At 34.6% G+C, this 22,214-nt stretch overlaps 1 protein-coding gene across 1 annotated transcript in view; it reads right to left on the bottom strand.

Annotated features, from left to right (window-relative positions):
- EPHA5 (EPH receptor A5) overlaps nucleotides 1-22,214 on the bottom strand; it is a 273,566-nt gene that overhangs the window by 2,330 nt on the left and 249,022 nt on the right. Inside the window, exons 15-17 of the mRNA XM_082729161.1 lie at nucleotides 21,484-21,633; nucleotides 10,659-10,852; nucleotides 7,537-7,692 (exon numbers count right to left, since the gene is read on the bottom strand). Of these exons, the coding sequence (XP_082585287.1) occupies nucleotides 7,537-7,692; nucleotides 10,659-10,852; nucleotides 21,484-21,633 (500 nt within the window). The remainder of the gene's footprint in view (nucleotides 1-7,536; nucleotides 7,693-10,658; nucleotides 10,853-21,483; nucleotides 21,634-22,214) is intronic.

Here is a 22,214-nt window from a genome sequence, read left to right as displayed (position 1 = left end):
TTTAAATTAAAGGTACAATTTTATCGAACAATTTTGAAAATATGGACCTACCATAGGAACAATAACTTTTTTTTTGATAAAAGAAGGGAGCATAAAATATACTTTAGAAAATTGTACAGTTAAGCAGCTAAAGACCAAACTCTTCAAGTGACTCAGTACAATCATTTTATACAACAGATATCTTTATGGGATAATAATCATTACATTGCTCTTATACTACTTCCAAATATTTTATTTTTTACTTGGAACCCAAAGTACTAGAGCTTTCTTCCTTTACCAAATAATATCTAGGCTCTACTGGCACTTAGAGCATTCTGAAGATTACACACTCTCAGAAAGTCTTTTCAACCAAGATACATTGTTATTGTTTCTTTTAAACAAGCTTATTATTCAAAGAAATTATAAATGTTTATATTTCTAAACTAACTGCATGTTATAGAATGCACAGTCAATGCCCATGGTTATTAATTGTTATTTCATGGACTATTCAGAAATTCTATACCCCTAGGGTATGTATTGGGCAAATAAAATTATTCAGGTACGTTTGGCAAGTGGTAACATTAATTACAGGGGAAAAAAAATCAAGATTTTTAAGTGACAAAACTATTTGCCATATTAGATTTCTTTAGACAATTACTTTATTGAATATATTATACTCAAAGGATATTTTTGCATTCAGAGTATCTTAGAATTCTTTAGAATTGGATACAATGACATGAGAATCATTATATGTCAAATTGGACAGCTTTGGAAACAAGTAAATCTCTTGATTATCAGAGAATAGAAATTTTAAAAATGGGTACAGATGTTCTACATATATTAATGTTGGAAATAATTGTTTATTTAAATAATATCTTAGGTTTCTTTTTTATGTTTTCTCGATTTTTTAAGGGGAGTTTTAGCAAATGGCAAGAAGCTACAAAAAGAAGCAATTGGTACATTGATACTTAGGGTGGAAACATAGTTGTTTCTTTCTTAGAATGTGAATATTGAACACTAGAAAGTATTAAATCTATATGACACCGGAGTACAAAAATGTGTGTGTGTGTCTGTGTGTGTGTGTGTATATATATTTATATATATATGGTCCTGGAAGATAATCATTGGCAAAAATTAAAAGAAAACAGTAAATAAATCACTTCGAAACAATATCACTGTTCTTAGTTATGAAATAGGCTATAAAATAGATAATGACTAGCATAGGGATAAGATAAATAAAATAGATAAGATAAATAAAATAATGACTAGCATAGTTTGGACCTAAGTCTAATTGTTTTTTTTTTTTTTCTTTTTATCTACTACATCAGTTCCTTAGCTTTGCCCCTGTTAGCATTATGGGCTGGATAAATCTTTGTTAAAGGGGCGACTCTGTGCATTATAGAATATCTAACAGCATCCCTGGCCTGTATCCACCAAATACCCGAAGCATTGCACCACTGTTGACTCTTTGTAACGACAAGACAAAGTGTTTGCCATATGTCCTGTGAACAGAATAATCTCCCCCCACTTGACAACCATTGCCCTAATATAAAAATAATGGGTGAAAATTAAGATGTCTTTTTCCCATATGCTAGGAAAATACATAACTCCATGACATAGATATTTTTGTTAATCATTCGTGGATGAGAAAATGAAGGCTTAGAGAATTTCAATCACTTGAGTAGGGGGCAGCAGGGTTAATAGTAATACCAGGAACCTGATGCCAAAGTCTGTACTCTTAATTTCTCATTACTCGGAGATACAATTTTGAGCAAAGTACTTCAAATTATATCCAATCATTTATTCATCTGTAAAATGAGAATACTTAGTGATAACATCTAATATCAAAAACTCTAAAAGAAAGAAGACATTTAATGGTGGAAATGGAACACATACTCCTTTGAGGTTATGGTAACCCAATCTACATGGCAATTTCAGTTACGAGCTAATTGACATTCTCATGTTTTTACACCTTATGAATCAAGAAGAACGGTATAGATGTGGGTTTTCATGGGGGCCCACTAGCATAGTTTGGACCTAAGTCAAGTGAGAGAACTAAAATGTCTTAACCCGGAAATAATCATTCTCTGCTAGAGAATTTAAATAATTAGTCATCAAAATGAAGTTAAACATACGTTTTATCCAGGTTTGAAAGTCCTGATGTTATATATATACTTAAATTGTACAATTTATATGACTAATCCAATTATTAGGATGAACTTTTGAAAATAATCACTGAAATTTATTCTGAAAGACCTGAGAAAGAAATTATAGGTTTCTCACTGAAATAGCATAGGTTTTGAATATACAATACCAGAATCTCTATTTGAAGTGTGTTCATGTGGGTGGGGGTGGGGTGGGGGTGGGGGTGTCTGCGAGCCTGTACTTGCTTCACATTTGAACACTTGGTTGTTTCACTGACATTAAACCTCTGGTTTAACTTATTTTTATTTCCACTGTCTTCACTTGTAATAATATGACTTCATTTTATCAAAATATCTTGACCGACTACAAGAAATGCTCTGTTTCAGTGTTTTGGATATTTAAATTTTTTATGACATCTATATCATGTTAAAGAACAGCTTTTTTGAGGAATCGTATTTGATTAGTAGATATAGTTATAGAGCTTGTATTTATAGGCAAATAAAATATTTCTTTCTTCAAAACATTTCATATATCTAGATTTTAAGTTAATTTTTGAAAAATTTTCCCAGTGAGTTAAATATAAGATTTTATTTCAAGGTCAGCTTACAATCTGATTATCTCCTAAGATGCACATGGATACTTAGACCACAGGAATTCTCTTTCTCTTCATTTGACCTGTTTCTCATCCCTCTTTCCATGGAAGAAATGGAGTTATAAAAACACAGCATCACATTTTATATATTGCCATAAATTATGTGTGTCTTTAATGGAGTGCTGATGTTTTTAAAATCTGACTTGTCATTTCAAAAGCTGTCAAATTACTGTGCAGAAATTTAGAAAAAGCATGATTATAATGCATACAATATACCTATGCCTCTGTGCAATGTGATTTTCAGTGAAAAGCTGGGGGAGAAATAAGATCATTTTTGCAAGTTAAAATTGTTCTCAAAAGCAAAGAACTTTCTTAAGAAATCCTGTTTAATATTTGTTCTAATTATATGACAAATGACAATTAAAATAATATTATAAATACGTTTCTAGAAAAGGTTAAATAAATTTACTTCAATATTAATAAATGCATTAAGGTAGTTTTGTTTCCTACTTTCATGATTTCTAAGAATTGCCATTTTGCTCTTTAGAGTATATATTAAATTGTCAAGTTAGCAGTAATAAAGTGAGAGAAATTTGATAAAAATTAAAGTATTTTACATTTAATGATGAAGTTACTGCTCTACTTATAGAAACTTTTTCAAGATATGCCATTTTACTCATTTCATTTTTCTATGTAGGAAATTTTATAGCTAGTTAAAATTTTAAATGTGTTCCATTTATAAATATTATACTAAATGTATCAAGACCATGTGTAATCTTAAGTAATACCCAAAGCCAATTCTAATGAGGATGAACTATATTTCAGCAGAAGCTTATGAATTTAAACATAATAAGAAGAGTATTGTTACATAAAAATAACTTGGCTTTTGTCAACCAAACACAACCAGTTTTAGAAAAGCTGCAAATATAATGAATTGTTATTGATGTAATTACATTTCAGCATATTTTAAAATGTTACTTCATAATATTAAACAATGGAAAACACTGATGCTATGATACTAAATGGCAGAATGAAAAACAGAGAGTAGCAAGAGGTGTCTAGTTGAGGTTGGAGCAACTCTTGGTTATTCAGGATTTAGCTCATTCATTTATGGGTAAGTCATTCCCTCACTTCTTCTCCCTTCTGCTTTACACAACTTTTAGCCATATCACTCTACCAATACTGGCTCGATAGGAGAAGGGAGAAGAGAGATTAATAGATATTCACTAAATCCCAGTGTTCACTCTTTTTGTCATAATTTGATCATGCAGTGGTAGGTTTGAAATTTTTGGTTCCTTTAGAAGAATCCTGACAATCATTTATATATCTACTATACAAGATAAATATATCTACATTTGGCAAAGATTAACCATGACTGGTCATGGTTTTCAGTGAGTGAGACATAGTGAGACTATAAACTAGACTAGAAATTTTAGCTTCATTATGAACTACAAACTATGAGCTAGACTAGAAACTTTGCCTTAATTATGTAGAATGCAGAGGAGAGTAAGTACTCCTGTGTGTATTTTAGGTATATAGTAAATTATGCATGATGTCTTTATTGATAAGAAATCTACTTGAATTAGTGTGCATACATTTTAGCCCTAAATTTGTAAAACTTCCATTTTAATAGTCGAAGACACCATTTTAATAAATGATACTAGCATAAATCTCTTACATTTATATACAATAGGCATAATATTTAAATTCGTTGGATTTTGTTCATCTTCTGAATAATCAAAAGTTGACAATACTGGTCTGACAACAAGTTAAAAAAGCAACTGTACTACTGTCCTTAATACAGATCTTTGGAATCAATTTGCAACTCGCCACAAGCTTATAATTGCCCCATCAACCAGAAGTCCCTACATTTACACACCAAAGTACAGATTGCACTATTACTGCCACAACAATTGTTCTGTGTATTATGCACAGAATAGCAAGGTTTAGGCACAGAGAATGGCAGACAGAAACTTCTAAGGTTGAAAACCCCATTGCTGAATACATTTTAATTCTAATATTGCTAAGTTTCTCATTTCCTTTCCACATTAAGCCATATATGCGTGTGCTGGCGAAAAAAAAAAAAAAAGAAAGAAAAAAAGAAAGGAAGAGAAAGAAAGAAAGGAAGGAAGGAGAGAGGGAGGGAAGAAAGAAGAAAGAAAGAGGAAATCACAAACAAAATTAAACATTTATGAAGAAAATTTTTATCAAAGTATGCCGTTCTGAAAAATTGTAATATTTTCTATTCTTTTTTCTAAGTCCACTATGAGAACAAATTTGATGGCATAAATTCTAACATAATGTTTTAGTTTAAGTATATGGCAGTTTGATCTCTTGCCTTATAGTAATCGATCGTAACTTTTTCCCCCATCTAAGCATTTATCACACGTATACTTCCAGTTCTCAGTTTCTATTATGCCTTGGCAATAACACTGACAATAATACTTTATTATATTATTATAACATTATGCAGCCTCCATAAAATTAGTGTTTGGATATTGGGTAAACACCATGTGTAAAAAATCATTATCTAAAGATTTAAGAGCTTGTCTTTTTCTCTGCTGATAACCCAGCAACTTTGCCATGTGTCTTCAATAATTTTTTTTGGTGAAAGGCAAGCAAAATACACAGACAACCTTTCTCTTATATTCCTGACCAAGCAAGTAAATGATTACTCAAGTAATCTGTGAGTTATTTAAATGATGTTTTGATAAATATGTTCTTATAAAATAGGAAAAATGTGGTTAAAAAATAATAAATGAGGACATATATTTAAAGCTGCTAGAAATCAACTTCACTGGATTTGAGGTGTTCTGCCTCAGTTTCTAGAAAGGAATGGGCAATTATCTGCCCAGGAACCTGAAGCAACCGACACATGGAGACCAATATCTCTGAGCAGGATGATGTTAGCGAGTCTCCTAATTTCATTTTACTATTCCAGTTAAGGTAAATAAATTAAAAGACAGAATATCTGAAAGGAGGCACTATAACAAGAGGCAACAAGATACCAACGCAATAGAGACAAAGGGAAGAAGCAGAACCAAGTAGAGAAAAACTGATCAGACAAAAACTACTAGAGAAGAGAAATGGGGTAGAGAACCAATTAGAAGATAATAGAAGGCTATTAAGTCATGAAATAAAACATACAAAACGGAGAGAGTTTGGGGAGAGAGGAGTCAACAAGTAAGTCAAAAGAAAATAATTAAAAGCAATAAAAAATGAAACACTAAAATAACGTTAGTTAAAGTGGTCAACATATTTGGGGCCCCAAAGAGATAAACTAAGAGAGATAGTTAATGCAAAAACCATTATTTGTGTTTAAAACAATTCTGTGAAGGGAGAAGCAAAAAATAGTGGATGTAAATATATACATATCTATGTATATGTGCTATTTTAATAAAAAGAGAGACATCACTTAATGCAAATAATTTTATTATATATTTACAAGTAATCTGACATTGGGTAGAAGAAATACCTACAGTATCATTTTAATATAAAATGACAAATGACTTTAATAAATTAAAATGACCGTTTTTACTGAAAAATTAAATAGCAATCATGTAAAAATAGCTTTAAATTATCAGCAAAATTTTCTGTTCACTATTTTAAATATAGCACAAATGAGTTCTTTGAGCATTCAAAGAAATAATGGGCAAAGCATAGGTGTCGTCAAATAGATACAATTTGGAGGTGAGGGTGAAGATGAAATTCAGCAAATTGAGAGAGCATGCTGAGTAGTGAGTTTAGGTCCAATAGTTATAGATACGAGGAAGAGAAAGGCTGAGAATATGACATTATCTGGTGACAAATGATGGTACCCTGTTACCTTTTGTGTGGATGGACTGTGAATTCAATGAAGAAAAGAATGCCAGACTAGAAATGGTGAGAGACAATTGCTCAATGTTCATATTATATGAAGTAATGGAATAAGGACTGTGGTTTAGTGCTTTAGAATGGTCTACCATGTTCTAATCCTTACAATATTTTAACCTTTGAATCAATAGGTAATTTAAAGTAAGTTGTTATATTCACAGGTTAAAACATTATTCATGTTAATGTAAGCTAGATGGAACCACCGTTAACAACAGATAATTTTCACAAATAACAAATATTAGGCTAAAATAATTACACATACAGAGTATATAATAAAATACAAAGAACTTACAGCCTTAAAGAATTTAATATTTAACTCTAGTGATTTTTATTTATAAGATTTGATAAATGTTATCTTAAACGTGCAAACAGAAAAGGGCACAATTGGTTCCACTGAGATTGTACCAAAAAAACAAATCAGAGGCAGAATCTAATATATCCTTGTATTGCAAGAATTAAGGTGCACCAGTTAGAGATTAGATGAGATTCCTGCCTGGGAAGCTTTGTTTGAGCTGTTACTACCCAGATATTCATCATAGCCAAATTTTAAGAAAATGTTTTGTCATTATGTAGGACTAGCCACACCAATTGTGCTTACAGTTTGTTTTGTAATTACATTCATATAACATAAGTACCAGTATAAAAACTTTGTCAAAAGAACATCTTTTCCACAACACAAAATGCCAGTATTTTGCCAAGGAGCTGTTATTCCAATTATTCCAATATTCAAATGTTATTTGTTTGAAGCAAAGAAGCAAAGATACTGGCCACAAGTAGCATTAACCATGCAGTTGTTAACAATACAGGCTAAAAAAGAAGAGGCTTCTTTGAAAGCTGTCACACATGGACAAAGGTTAACTGATTTCCCTTGACCTCATCCAGATTGGATTCTGAACAATTTTTCTCGCCCCAGCAATTATGTAAAAATTATCAGAAAAATTACTCACTCCAAGGTCACCTGAGCCACAGCGTCCATTGAACTGTATCCATTTTCCATGAAAATCTCTGTATACCGGCCCATTTTGATTGCTTCTAGCCATTCACCTACTGATCTGTAGGCCCCAGATCCCAGTGGGCTATGTTCTGCCAATAAATTAGATACCCTAAAACACAGAAAATAGCAATATTAAGAGTAACACTTTAACTCTTTTATAGCAAATTGTGATATTAGCACACAATCAATGGATCTTTGTGTTTATATTTATAGGGAAACATATACTAAAATGGAAGAAAATTATTCAAAATATAGAACACAAAATTCAGATTTTTATTCTACCTGTGGTTAACGAAAACTTATAATGACTTAAGAAGCAAGTGTTCTGTGATATGAAACATTAGCTAAAAATTCCATGTGGTGATTTAGATTTTACTTCTCATTATTGTTTTCTGTTTGTAAAAATAATACAGAAAATGCTGCCAAAATTAGATATAAAGGATAATTGTGTAAAGCCAATTGCTCTTAGACTTTGCTAGAGAAACTCAAGTTCATTTATGCTAATTTTCCAGGAAGCTCAGAATTTACTTATCCTTCAATTTTATGCTCTTTACATAAGGGTACTTGTTAATTTACAGTAATAAATGCCTGTTACCTCTTTTCCTGACTTTAAAATTTGGAGGCACCTAGGACTTGGCCCTATATCTTCTCTACTCGGGCTAGAATTCCATTCTAGTCAATTTCACCCACTTTTATGCTTCACACAGCATCTATTTTTCTCTAATTTTTACTTTCAGCCTAGGTTTCTCATGTATTCATATAGCTACTTCATACTTCCATATTTCTCATAGGAATATCCTCTCAACATGTGTGAAACCTCATTTCCCATCTTTTTCACATCCCTTCCCCATGAAGTCTTCCCTACTCTAGTATATGATCCAACAGTTCACTCAGCCTTATCCTCAGTCTCCTCACAATCCACCATTATGTGTACTATACATTCTACCTCCAGTACATTGCACATCTGACCACTCCTCTCTATCTCATTTGTTGCCACATCAGTGTAAGACATGTCTTACCTGCACAACTACTCTAGCCTCAGAGTTACCCTCCCAAATTTCTATTCTTACTCTCTACTGCAAAACCAAAGTTGTCCTTTAATGTTTTTATTTTGTTCAATATCTCCCTCCTCCAATAGTGCGTTGCTCAAAGCTGTATAATCAGCACCTAGTCTACAGCATAACACAACATGGACACGTGACTATCTGGGCGAATAAATGGGTATCTTGTGATTGGTAGCCTTTAAGAAGTGGGAGTCAAAGATTTGATGAAGATAGAAATACAGGAAGAAATATTTGGAAAGTAGGATCCTGAAGTTGAAGTTCTGAAAGAGTTGCGACTTTTAGTAAGAGCAAATTCTAGAACATGACCATTTGAAGGAGAGTTCAAGGTAGGACAGAGACCAAAATCATTGAAAGAGAACATTTCAGTGTATTGAGAGATATTCAAACATCGTCTACATGTTTACAGAAATCACCATGTTTCTGACATGGATGAGAATAAAGGAAAAGACAATGAATAAGGACTAACGCCTTTTAGAATTAAGATTTGTAGATGCCTGAAAAAAGATGGCTAGTAAATGGCATAGTCTTAAGCCAAATCTGTTTAAATGAAACCTAGCCAGCTCATTCTATATATTGCACAAAAATATATGAATTTTTTTTTGAGATTCTTAAACTGCTCCTAATCTATAATGATACCAATATAAACTAATGCAATCTAGAATATCTAATGTCTTTTTACGGTTTCCTTTCTTTATGTCCGTTTGTGACAACATAATTCAAACAAGTAGATAAAAGAAATGCTTAGTATTTACGTGATAATAAATAATTAAAAAGCACGTATTTCAGGAATAACTGCTAAGAAGAAAAATTCACCACTTGCTACTACAGAACGTTAATGGCGCTTGAACAGAAGTTGAAGATACATCTCTCATTTGTATTTAAAAATGACTTTTTGCCTAGTAAACAAATGTTATGTCAGAATCATAGGACTTACGTAACTTTGTCAACAAATTATTTCTCATTTAGTTCATGCTAATAGGCAGCCAATTTGGTCACACTTCTTGTAAAAATTAAAAACTGCCTCAAAAATAGTGAAAATAACTATCTGGCAATTTTTTTAAGGTATAGAATCAATTTTTAAAGGATAATTATGTAATTAATCAGGTTAAAAAGAAAAGCATGTTTTACAAATATACCGGATTATTTAAATGTATTCATGCACATTCAGAATTTTTTTTTAAATGCTCATTTGTTCATACCAATCTTTTTCCACAAATTACTCATTTATCAACTTTAAGTCTTGTTGCAACTTCCCTAGATGATTAGCCAAATATCTGTATACAACCAAATAAAAGCAAAGAATCTCTAAAGGAGTTGTCATTGTTTATAAAATATGACAGACTTTAAAATCTGTTATAAAGAAATCAAAGAGTAATTATTGTTAGATACCTCTGGTTTATGAGATGCTTATTTGTGCTTATTTGGCTTTTCTGTGTGATCTCATAATCTTATTTTGCCCTATACACACCTGTGTGAGATCCAAAACACATCAAAATACACACATTTGGGCTTTTTAAAAATACTTTTTTAAGATTTATTTATTTATTTGAGAGAGAGAGAGAGAGAGCACACAAGTGGGAGAGGCAGAGGGAGAGGGGGAGAAAATCCCAAGCCGACTCCCTGATCAACAGGGAGCCTGACCTGGGGCTTGATCTCATGACCCTGAGATCACGACCTGAGTCCACGGGAAGTCTGATGCTTAACCGACTGTGACACCCCGGCACCTCTCATTTCCTTTTTTTAATGTACCTAAGCTTGCCTACAATAAACATTTTATTGAAACTGGCATTTTCCCTGTTAGATGAGGCATCGACTTTTTAATTATTTAAATTATTTAATAATAATATTTTATTTTAAGAGCGTAACACTATGCAAAAACTGTATTTAGATTAATTAGTGTCATATAGCTCCATATATCAGCATATATAAAAAATGATTTTATTGGTTTAATGTTGATGGCATCACTGTGAATTAACTACATGAAGAAAATCTCTCAAGTCTGGATTCACACCTGCTTGATGCATTAACCAGCGTCTTCAAGCTACTCGGGTTACGTATCAGCTTATCCAACATGTTGACGATCTCATCAAACTTGGGCCTGCTATTTCGGTCCTTCTGCCAGCAATCCAGCATTAACTGATAGAGAGCAGCAGGGCAGTCCATGGGGCTTGGCAGACGGTAGCCTTCCTCCACTGCTTTAATCACCTGCGTAAAGCAAAACAGAACCATACTCAACACCAGAAATTCAGTACAGAGCAGCTTGAGAAATTTCCTACTAGCCAACTTTCATCCTTTCTCGGTCTTACTTTTGCAGTAATAACCAGCATCACTATCTTTAAAATCTGATTACTTCCATTTGCTATGAAGCAAAATAAAAAAGTAAATATGTTATCACAATGCAAAACAAAGGTTTTCTTCACATATCATAAGGAAAATAAATGGCAATCATTTTTACATAAAATCTTGATGAAGGGTGATTTGTAAAATAAATTGACATAAAAATAATGTTCATGTTTTATTTATCCTTGCCTTCTGGAATCAAACAGGGATTACATTTATTAGTGATTTTTCTGAAAAGTTAATGCCTTTTTAATGACAAATTATGGGCATATTTTTTAAAGTAATAGAACTGCAATTTTACTTCAAAAGAGACTTTCGGATGGTAAATGATGGATAAGTCAAGGCTAAATTAGCATAACTGTCTCATATATCATTTAATAATGTCAAAGTCTGTCTGTTTATTATCATCTACTGATTTCTATCAGGAATTTGGAAAGACTGCCTAAGTAGCACAGGTATTATAAACAAACATCACTGATTTTTAAATAAAACTGTGCATATGAGTATTGTGAAACTGTTTTATCGAAAACATTCATAATGTTGCTGCTATCATGTCTCACTAAAGAAGAAGTTCATTTATGCTTCTGAACATAATACAAGTTTCATTCTAGAAAATTTAAATATTTAAGTGATACTAAAGCCAACAACAATAACCTATTTCTCAAAATCCTATTGTGAATATTTCCTTAACAATTAAAGCTAATTGAATTTTTTGACAGAGTTTAGAGTTGACCTGACAAATTGTGTGCGTGTGTGTATGTGTGTGTGTGTGTGTGTGTGTGTAATTAGAATTGGAAATTTACAAAAACCATTTTGAAAGATTGGAAAGAAACCAATCTTTCAATGATAAAGGAAATAGCATTTGAACAAAAGCAGTGGCACATGGAAAGAAGATGAAATGGCATATTGAAGGGATATTTATGATATAGTGGTAGAGGGGGAGGAGAGAATGTATCTGAGATAAAGCAAGTTCAGACTTCTCACACGCGATGGCTATTGCTCTTTACTTTAGGCAAACACATTTATGGGGTAGAGAATGCTGACAAGTATAATTTGGGGCAATACCTAAATGGCAATTTGTAGGAATCTGGCTAGGCTGCAGGAGATATTAGACATGATAATGTAAATGTGAAAGTCATCATAACTTGGTCACAATTTGAAGTCAGACATGGCATATATCTCCCTGGGAAGGGCATACAATAAAAGTTCCTGAGAAGTACAAATAGATAAGTTCAGGCAGAGGACTAAAAAGTACTCCAGGACTCCAAAAACACATGGTCAGATAAATAACTGAATAACTATGAGCAAAATTCCTGAGAGTTACCTACCACCTTAGTGAACTCAAAAACAATATAAAAAATTAAAATGTAGGGGCGCCTGGGTGGCTCAGAGGGTTAAAGCCTCTGCCTTCAGCTCAGGTCATGATCCCAGGGTCCTGGGATCGAGCCCCGCATCAGGCTCTCTCTTTGGTGGGGAGTCTGCTTCCTCCTCTCTCTCTGCCTGCCTCTCTGCCTACTTGTGATCTCTCTCTCTGTGAAATAAATAAATAAAATCTTAAAAAAAAAAATTAAAATGTAAACCATGGTAGAAACTGTTACAAAAACAGTAACATATCGTCAGCCTACCTAATGTGTAAAAGTTCATAAATATTGAAAAATAAAATGATTAAAAAAAAACAGATTCAAGAGAAATAGATACTAACTACAAAAGAAAAATGTCCAAATAAATTGAGAAAATAATTATTCTCTTTGGTGAGCAAATAAAAGAGCAAAAATGAAAAATTAAAAGTACCATTTGAACTTACATATTGAGGGACATTCATTTTTTATTAATTTGCTTATCATAAGACTTCTCATTGCTGATGTCAGTGGCTATTATCTTTAATAACATATATGTACCAAAATAAAATGTCCTAATATAGTTCAAGTCATGAAATATTGCACTATTCAGTGAGAACAGTACTTTTTACTTACTTAAAACCTGATTTATTTCGTAATGAATATTTTCCCAAAGCTGCTATAAATAAGCTCTATTTTTCCTTTAGCATCTACATTTTTAAACATTGTCTTTCTTCCACTGAGCAACTAGTTTCCATATGAGACTCTGAAATGAATAAATTAAACCAAGTCATTAGTTTTATGGGAATTTTATAAGTTATTTGATTGAGAAATTACTTCCAGAATATATTACTTAATTTTATTTTCAGGTAAATTTATATATAGAAATATAGTATTATGTCTCTAAGTTAACTTAAGTACTTGGTCTAGGAAATTAGATCACTGAATTTAACTCTACATTTATCTTTAGAATTTATCTTCAAAGTACATTTAAACTATAACTTTAGATTTTATATTTAGATACACTGATTTTTTTTTTTTTTAACTACTATTTCCTTCATAGTTTGTAAGAGAAATGAATGGCATGTGCATTCTGGTAGTAAAATGCTTGAAATCTATCAAAGTGCAATTTAGACTATTTATTTTCTCACAAAGTTTATAACATATAACCAAGTGAATCATAATCTCAATTGACTTTCTTATTGCTACTGCATGTGTTAATGTGGATGGTTAAGATAGACAAAAGAAAGAAAGAGAAAAAAGAAAAAAAGACAACCAGAAGTTTGACAGTCTGGCACCAGTTCATATGCGCTATATCTGAAGTATTTTATTTTAAGATTTTATTTATTTGTTTGTCAGAGAGAGAGAGCGCACAGGTAGGGGGAGCGGCAGGTTCCCCACTGAGCAGGAAGACTGATGCAGGACTCAGTCCCAGGCCCCTGGGATCATGACCTGAGCTGAAGGCAGGTACTTAACCTACTGAGCTACCCAGGCATCCCAAATCTGAAGTATTAAACTATGCATTTCCTTGGCAATGTGTACATCCACAGTCTGAACATAATTTTAAGAATGCTGTTTCTTGGGGCCCCGGGGTGGCTCAGACAGTCAAGCCTTTGGCTCAGGTCATGATCCCAGGGTCAGGGGATGGAGTTCTGGGTCAGGCTCTCTGCTCAGCAGGAGCCTGCTTCTCCTTCTCCTCCCTTCTTGGGCTCTTTTTCTCACTCTCTCTGTCACCATCTGTCTCTCTCTCTCACACATCAACAAATAAAATCTTTTAAAAAATGCTGCTTCTCTTAATACATAAAACTTCAATACTGAGTACCCAGTATGACACTTTTCACTTGCAGCAAACTAACTCTGCTGGACCCATTTTCTCATCTCAGGGTCAGTGGTTTTGTCCTGTCATTCATATATATATATATATACACACACACATTCTGGGTACAGTTTGCTTTCGCCACTCACAGAGGCTCAGCCAGCATTACAAGCTTTACAATGCTTGATCCACAAACACTGCACCCCACAGCATATCTCTCAATGAGGGCATGGACTTCCTAGGAAAGAATGTGTGAGAGTATCACATACTCACTGATGCACTGGTAAATAATGAACAGCTGGTTCTCCTTGGGGGTTCGGGGGGGGGGGCAGCATATTTGTAACATTTTCTTGTTTATGTGGTATGAAGACTCCCTCCATATCAAGTGCAAACTATCAGCATGAGCTCCCTGAAAATTTGCTCGCTGGTGCAAGCTGGTTCAAGCTGGTTCCAGCAGTCACCACACGTAGCTCATCATATGTCCATCCATAGGGCATTTAAGCTGATTTCACACAATTGCGGCAGGGAAAAATACCTGTGGAACCCAGCTGATGCACCTGGGGCTTCTTGTTACTCTTTTGTAACAACTGTGGCCTGAAAATGCTAACCCCCAAGAATTAAAGATGTATTCAGGCTGTCAGTTCAGCCGCTATGACCTGCCAGATTGGTAAATGAGGGGAATCCAGACTGGATAGTAGAGGAAGGAGAGGCAAAGGACCTCTGAGGTCCTGAGATCCACTGAAACCACAGGGACTACAGCGATTCCATACGGGCCTCTTCTGAGATTCCCCTCAGGAAGTTTCAGAATCTACAGACCCATGAAACAGATGCTCCCGGAACTTGGCTGGGGAAAAGTAGGTTTGTGCTGCAAAGGGTGCAGAGCCTCGCAATCATGACAATTTGTCTCTCAGATCTTTAGTTGCTACATGGTAATTGATCAACAACCCTCAGCACTAAACGTTCCAAAGCCATCATCCCATTTACACCAACGCCAAGCTCTGCACGGGTTACTTCCAGTCAGTTATTGAGCATGGCGGGGATAATAAGATAGGTTCATTTCTATGTGATTCCCATGACAGGCAATATTACCACAGTCTAACATCTCTCCAAGCTATCCTTCATCACTCTTCCTTACAAGAATTGCTCTTTCATGGTACTAATGTATATCGAATTCCTTCTTGGCATAGGCTTCCTGCAGGACTTAGACTGGCCCAGGTATTATATCATAGGTACCATAATACAAACTGTACATGTATTTTCTGCATTTATTGTTACCATATATTTCCAAGATAGACATTATTATACACATTTTATAGATGAAACACTTGAGACTCCAGGAGGTTAAGTAATTGCCCATCTTTACAGCCAAGAAGCAGCAGTGGTAAGATTTACACTGAAATCTTTCTGGCAAGCAAATCTGTGATCTTCCTATCAGGGTGAGGAGTCGCATCATTGGAATTATTTCCCAAGGAAATAATATGGGAAAGTTATGAATCTTACTCCAGGGAATCAGATTTTTGTGTTTTGATGAATTAAGTTCTACCTAGGTTGCGAGCGCTTATGTTATTAGGTATTTACTTGAAATCTCACATATGAGTTATTTTGTTACTGTGAGATATGATGCTCTTCAGAAGTACTAAAGTTTAAATATATATTCCTGGAAATAATGTCAGATACTACAGAAATAGTTCCAGATACACCAATTTTTTGTAGGATTTATTTCTGTTTCCAATATTTATCAAAGGTATGTTGAGTATGTCTTTTTCTTAGCACATCAATCTTAGATCTGTAGAGTTCCAGAGATTAAAGGGATCTTAAAAATTCTCTCTATTCTGTAGTGAAAAGAAGGGCCATCTGTACCCCAGTGTTCATAGCAGCAATGGACACAGTCGCCAAACTGCGGGAAGAACCAAGATGCTCTTCCACAGGCAGAGGGATAAAGAAGATATGGTCCATGTATACAATGGAGTTTATGCCTCCATCAGAAAGGATGAATACACAACTGTTGTATCAACATGGATAGGCCTGGAGGAGATTATGCTGAGTGAAATAAGTCAAGCAGAGAGAGTCAATTATCATACGGTTTCACTTACTTGTGGAGCATAAGGAATAACACAGTGGACATTGGGAGGAGAGGAGAAGGGAGTTGGGGGAAATCGGAGGTATAGATGAACCACAAGAGACTGTGGACTCTGAAAAACAAACTGAGGGTTTTGGAGGGGAGGGGAGTGGGGGTTGATGAGCCTGGTGGTGGGTATTAAGGACGACACGTATTGCATGGAGCACTGGGTGTGGTACATAAACAATGAATCTTGGAACACTAAAAAAATAAAATAAAGTTAAAAGAATTCTCTCTATTCAAGTCCACTCCCTTGTATAATCACTACAACTGACCAAGAGTTATAGATTCCAAAATGACTGGCTTTCTTTTTTTTTTTTTTTAAAGATTATTTTTATTATTATTCGACAGAGAGAGAGGGATCAAAAATAGGCAGAGAGGCAGGCAGAGAGAGAGGGGGGAGCAGGCTCCCTGCTGAGCAGAGAGCCTGATGTGGAGCTTGATCCCAGGACCCTGAGATCATGACCTGAGCTGAAGGCAGAAGCTTAACCTACTGAGCCACCCAGGTGCCCCCAAAATGACTGGCTTTCAGTTCTAGATTTTTGTCTCTTATTTTTGTTGTCATTTTTGTTAAATAGCAAGATACAGGGCTTTTGAAGTTAAATATTGATATTTCTTTATGGATCTCTTTTTTCCAAAGGGATAAGAATTAACATGAGGTTACCAGTCACTAAAATAATTACTTTCATTTAAGGGCAGGCAGCATTAAAAAGACTAATATTATCCTCAGAAGACTAATATTATCTTCAAAGACCAATATTTGTCAAATACACTCATTTTACTGAGGCTAAAAGTCAAATACTTTGTTCACTGTCAAATCTTGGTAATATTCAATATTTACCTGAAAACTGAATTCTTCATACTTTGGTTAATTATAACATGTTGTGTGCTATCATACAATAGTTATTTTACCATGAAATATTCCAGTCATAAAAGATACATATACCAGATGTATATCTATATATATCAGTAATTACAACGAAGAATAGAAAGAGGATGAGAAGCACACCCAGTACAAAGTAGGTTGACATCTTTTTGGGTCAAAAATTCTTGCTGTCTTAGAGTCAGATCTAGGCCAACAGAAATAGTAGTAGAAAACTGAATGTCACCAAGAAAAAAAAAAAAAAAAGAAGAAGAAGAAAAGTAATTCAAGTAATTCTCACATGAGAAGATTGAGAAAGATAAATGAGGTTTTTTTTTAAAGATTTTATTTATTTATTTGACAGAGAGACAGCGAGAGAGGGAACACAAGCTAGGGGAATAGGGGAGGGAGAGGCAGGCTTCCTGCTGAAGAGGGAGCCTGACTCGGGCCCTGATCCCAGGACCCTGGGAACATGACCTGAGCTGAATGAAGTCAGATGCTTAATGACTGAGCCACACAGGTGCCAATAAATTAGTTTTTAAAACATTTTATAATCTATGTGCTTAGTATATTCTATGTATTCATACATTTCCTAATAAATACAAGAGAAAGACTGTCACTAAATATAAAAATGCCATGCTAATAAATCTCTTATTTTGGTTTTGATTTTAAGTTCAGAAAAATGTTGACATTTAAAATGTATTCTCTCAAATAAAGAAGCTTCTACTGACTTCAGGATATTATCTTAGTTCATGGAGTTCATGGTCAGATATTAAAATTATCTTAGTCATTCTGGCTTATTTTTATTATGTGTTGTTATGGTTTTTTCTCTGTGATGACGGAGGCAGTCCTATATCAAAAGAAACTGACTGTAGCGTTCTGTCTCCTTCACATAGTGGAAGGTCTCCTCTGAGAGATTTAGAATATTCTGCATGTACGGTAATGTCATATTTTCATGTTGCAATGCCTTTTTAGAATCAGGTAGTATCTGCAATGTAGAGATTATGGGATATAGCATTCAAAACACCAAATCAGTCATTTTGTTTTTTTGAGAATTTTTTTCCAAAGAAATATTCAGTGATCATGATTTTCAAATGCAATAGATCTGTCATGTTTCTTGAATACAAATTGGGACAGAAATTGAGGGTATCAAACTTAGTGCTATACATAGAAATTAAATTCCACTAATGAGTGTGAACTTGGGATAAAATATATAGCTTTTACTGTACATTTTATTAAAATCAGACATTTTAGGAAGATCTGCAACTGTATAATCATTTACTGTAAACCTTATTTAGATTCTTGGAAAACCCAGCCAAGACCAAAATTTTACTTTTTATTGTTATAATTTCCTGAGAATTTATATCAGCATTCCCTTTTATTTTTCTAAATAGTTTGAAATTAATTATCTGATGGAATATCAAGACTCTCAAATGGCTAAAATTAAAAAAATATATGTGTCCCAAATCCTTTGTACCTCCCAATTTCTATGCCCGTCTTCATGTGACTTTATACTGTCCATTCACAACAGACAGTATGACTGGACCAATCCCTCGATTACAGGATTGGCTAATGTGATTTTAGCAGATATGTTACAGAAGGAGGTGCCCTTGGGATCCCTCTGGCCCTTCAGGCACTTGACAGATGAGTTCACATCTAGGCTAGTCTGTAGGTCTCCAGAGGAACATGAAAGCCACATGGATTAGAGCAAGGGTGCGCCAGTGTAGAGCAGCGAACTCCAGGAACATGAGCATACCCAGTTAAGATCAACAGAAACACTTACGAGCATTCACCTCACCTCATGTTGTACTGTGGTCTATAATTTTATTTATGATAGATGCAACTATATCAGGTATAATTGCCAATAATGTAGATGACACGGCTATACGTATCATACACATAGTTGAGAAGGACTAAAAATTCTGAATGACAGAATGAGAAGTCAAAATATTGTTAAGTTTGAGAAGAAGTTAACTAGTCCAATAAAGAGTAAAGGTTTTCTTTGAGTGAAGAAACAAACACTGCTGTCATGGCAGAATAAAATACATTCACAAACGTTAAAGGAGAGAACACATTAACATAATCCTTGAGAAAAGTTGGAAGCCAAACCGTGAAGTATGCTATAGTTCAAGTTACTGTTTGGCATTCTTCTGGAGATTAGTAAATAGCAAATAGGTGTAGTCTTCCTTTAAACTAAAAATTCAGAGTAATTATTGTGTATTGAGTTGACTATTTTATACTCATTCAAAAGGCTGATCTAGGCTTGCTGGTTGAAAACAAAAGGAAGAAGTAAACATTGATTCAATCAGAGACAGTGCGGTAGTTTGGTACACAAATTTTAGAGAATCCTGTTTAAATTTCTGGTGGAACGATTATTTTTTTTTTTTGTGACCTTAAGAAAGTCATTTAATCTCTCTAAGCTCCATTTCTTAACTTAAAAACAGGAATAACAACAGCATCTTTCTGATGAGTTGTCAAATATATAATAAGAGTTCAGTGATTTTTTTTTTTTTTTGTACCATAGCCCTAGCCCAAAATAATAAACCTAAAAAGGATACTGTGTTCTCCTAAATTTAGAGAACTATAAATCAGCACTCCCTCCCAAAGCCAAGTTGAGTGGGACACAAAGAAAACCAATTGTAGCAATTTGTAGTAACTACAAAAAGGGGAGGTTGGCTGCCTTGCTGTAGGCTTATTGAGAAGTAGGAATGCATTAAGCCCAATTTAGTGTTGCTATCAGAGAAGAATGCTGTGAAATTACTCTTGGAAAAGCTGAAGTGTGACCCTGGTTTCTCACCCAGAGAGATTTGAAGAAGGCAGGCTGGCTGGAGCAGTCTGCAATCATATTTCAAAAGAAGGAACAATGGCCGAGCAACCCACCAGAAGGGGTTTCTCGCCAGTGATGTATATGCGTGTACTGTACAGTGAGAGACCGTGAGGTCGGGAGAAGGCAGCGAGTGAGAGGAGCTGTGGGAAGTTCCAGTGCATCCTCACCCTCTAGTGACCTGCAGAGTGAGGGTTTCCCCAGGAGTCTGTGCAAGAGCTCTGACACACACCTCACTGGAAAACCGGTGTTAGGGGATCTGACCGACAGGAGGCATCCACAAACGAACATAAAAACAATCCTGCCCTTTCTTTTCTTCATATCCATATCCATCAAGGACACCTCTGAAAAATCTAGGTACAAACTTTGACGGAGGAGGAAGAGGAGCAAACACGTGACCATTCTTCCTTCCCAGTCTAGGTAGTGAGGGTCAGGCTGGCTCTGTGGATGCGGAAACCACTTTGAAATGGATACGGCATTGACTTTGATTTAGACTGGACTTGAAATTTTATATCTGAAATTGAATCTTAATTACTGGTATGGGACTGTTGTTTCAATAAAATGCAGCTGCAGAGCTGTAGTCTCTGTCTAATAAACCCCTAAAGGCAGAGGAGTGGGAGATTTTACAGAGCATGGATGAAAGAAATAATTGGAGGAAAAATAAATGCTTTAAATCAGTATGCTGTTGAGTTAAGACTGCTCCATATACAGGTTTTAGAAAGAAGTAATGAGGTAGTTGATAAAGCACTTAAGACAGTATGTGGCACATAGTTAGAGTTCAAGAAATGTTAGTTGCTTTCATACTTGTTGTTATTTGAAGGGCAAATATCAAATTTCTGTGTAATCCAAAATGGGAAGGACTGTACTGAATAGTAACAATGGAAAATTACAAAGGCAGAGACCAAAGAGCCATGTTTCAGGCATCACATAATAAACATTCTGAACTTGAATAGAAGAGTTTTTCATAGATCCTTTAATTTTAGGTCCCTGTTATTCTAAGTGTGAATTATTTTTCTATATAAGAAAAAAATCTGTGCTTTTCTGCAAATTAAATAGACAATCCAACTCTTCTTATATATTTTTTAATTTAAAGAAACATAGATTATTATTTTTATCTCCTAAGAACATCCACTATTATTAAATCAATATCATTTATCCTTTTGGTTTGGAGTATTAGCTGCCTTTATCAAATGCAAATCATAAAAACGTGGCTGTCAGTATTCATTCTCTGATGGCTCGTTCTTCATCTTTGAAAATGGTAGTGACATTAAATGAGAGAATTGTCACTATAGTACAGCTAACACTGTCTGGCAAGGGACTGACTTATATGTAATAGTAACTTCCTTTCCTTTGTACTAACTTATTTTGAGTTTCTGCATAAAGGCTATTCTGACAACAACAAAACAGATCAGAGGAGAAGCAAAGTATTTCCTTCTTTTAAGCAACTGCCATTGTGAGAAATGAAAAATGTTCTGTCTCCTGACTCAGAGAACAAAGCACTTCAGTCCAGACTTGGAGGAGAGTAGTTCCATACTCACATCTTGATTGGTCATCTCCCAGTAGGGTCTTTCCCCGTAAGACACCACCTCCCACAACACGATGCCATAGCTCCAGACATCACTGGCAGAGGTAAACTTCCGGAAAGCTATAGCTTCTGGGGCAGTCCATCTGATGGGAATTTTGCCTCCCTAAAATGGAAAAAGAATACAAGAATTACCACAGCCTTCAAATGAATCTCAGGATGTTGCTGCCTCCCTAGAAAGATCTGGAAAGAGATGTAGCATTTTTAAGTGAATCTGTTTGACAGCATGCAGTCTCTTTTCACATATGTCAGGCCGTGAGCACTTGTAGGCTGACTACTAATTGGCTGTCCGGAAGGTTTCTGGTTTAAAGTCTGTTTGACTACTGGAACACATACAGGACCCACATCTCAATTACAGTATCATGATGGCAGCTCAAGGAGGGAAAAGTAGGCAGTCAAGCAAATCAATAAGGTATACTTTCATGACTTTCTAACAGAGAGTAAAGGACTAAAATTCCCAGGGCATTGTTTTTGTTGTTGTTGTTGGGTTTTTTGTTGTTGTTGTTTTTCCTTTAACATAGGAATTATAAACGGGAAATCTTGATTGCTGAATGCAACCCTGAGAGGTTTAACAGTTAATAAGACAAGCGTGAAAATCACGTATAGTTATATTGTCCCCTATCACTGTGCAATTTCTTTGAGACTGGACTTCTCTTGTTTTCTGCCAATGCATTTTTGTGTTTGTGG

This window comes from Mustela nivalis, assembly GCF_964662115.1.
Source record: "Mustela nivalis genome assembly, chromosome: 4".
In the NCBI taxonomy this organism is placed as follows: Eukaryota; Metazoa; Chordata; class Mammalia; order Carnivora; family Mustelidae; genus Mustela; species Mustela nivalis.
Note: the sequence above shows the minus strand (reverse complement) of the source record. Positions and strands in the feature narration are given on the sequence as shown.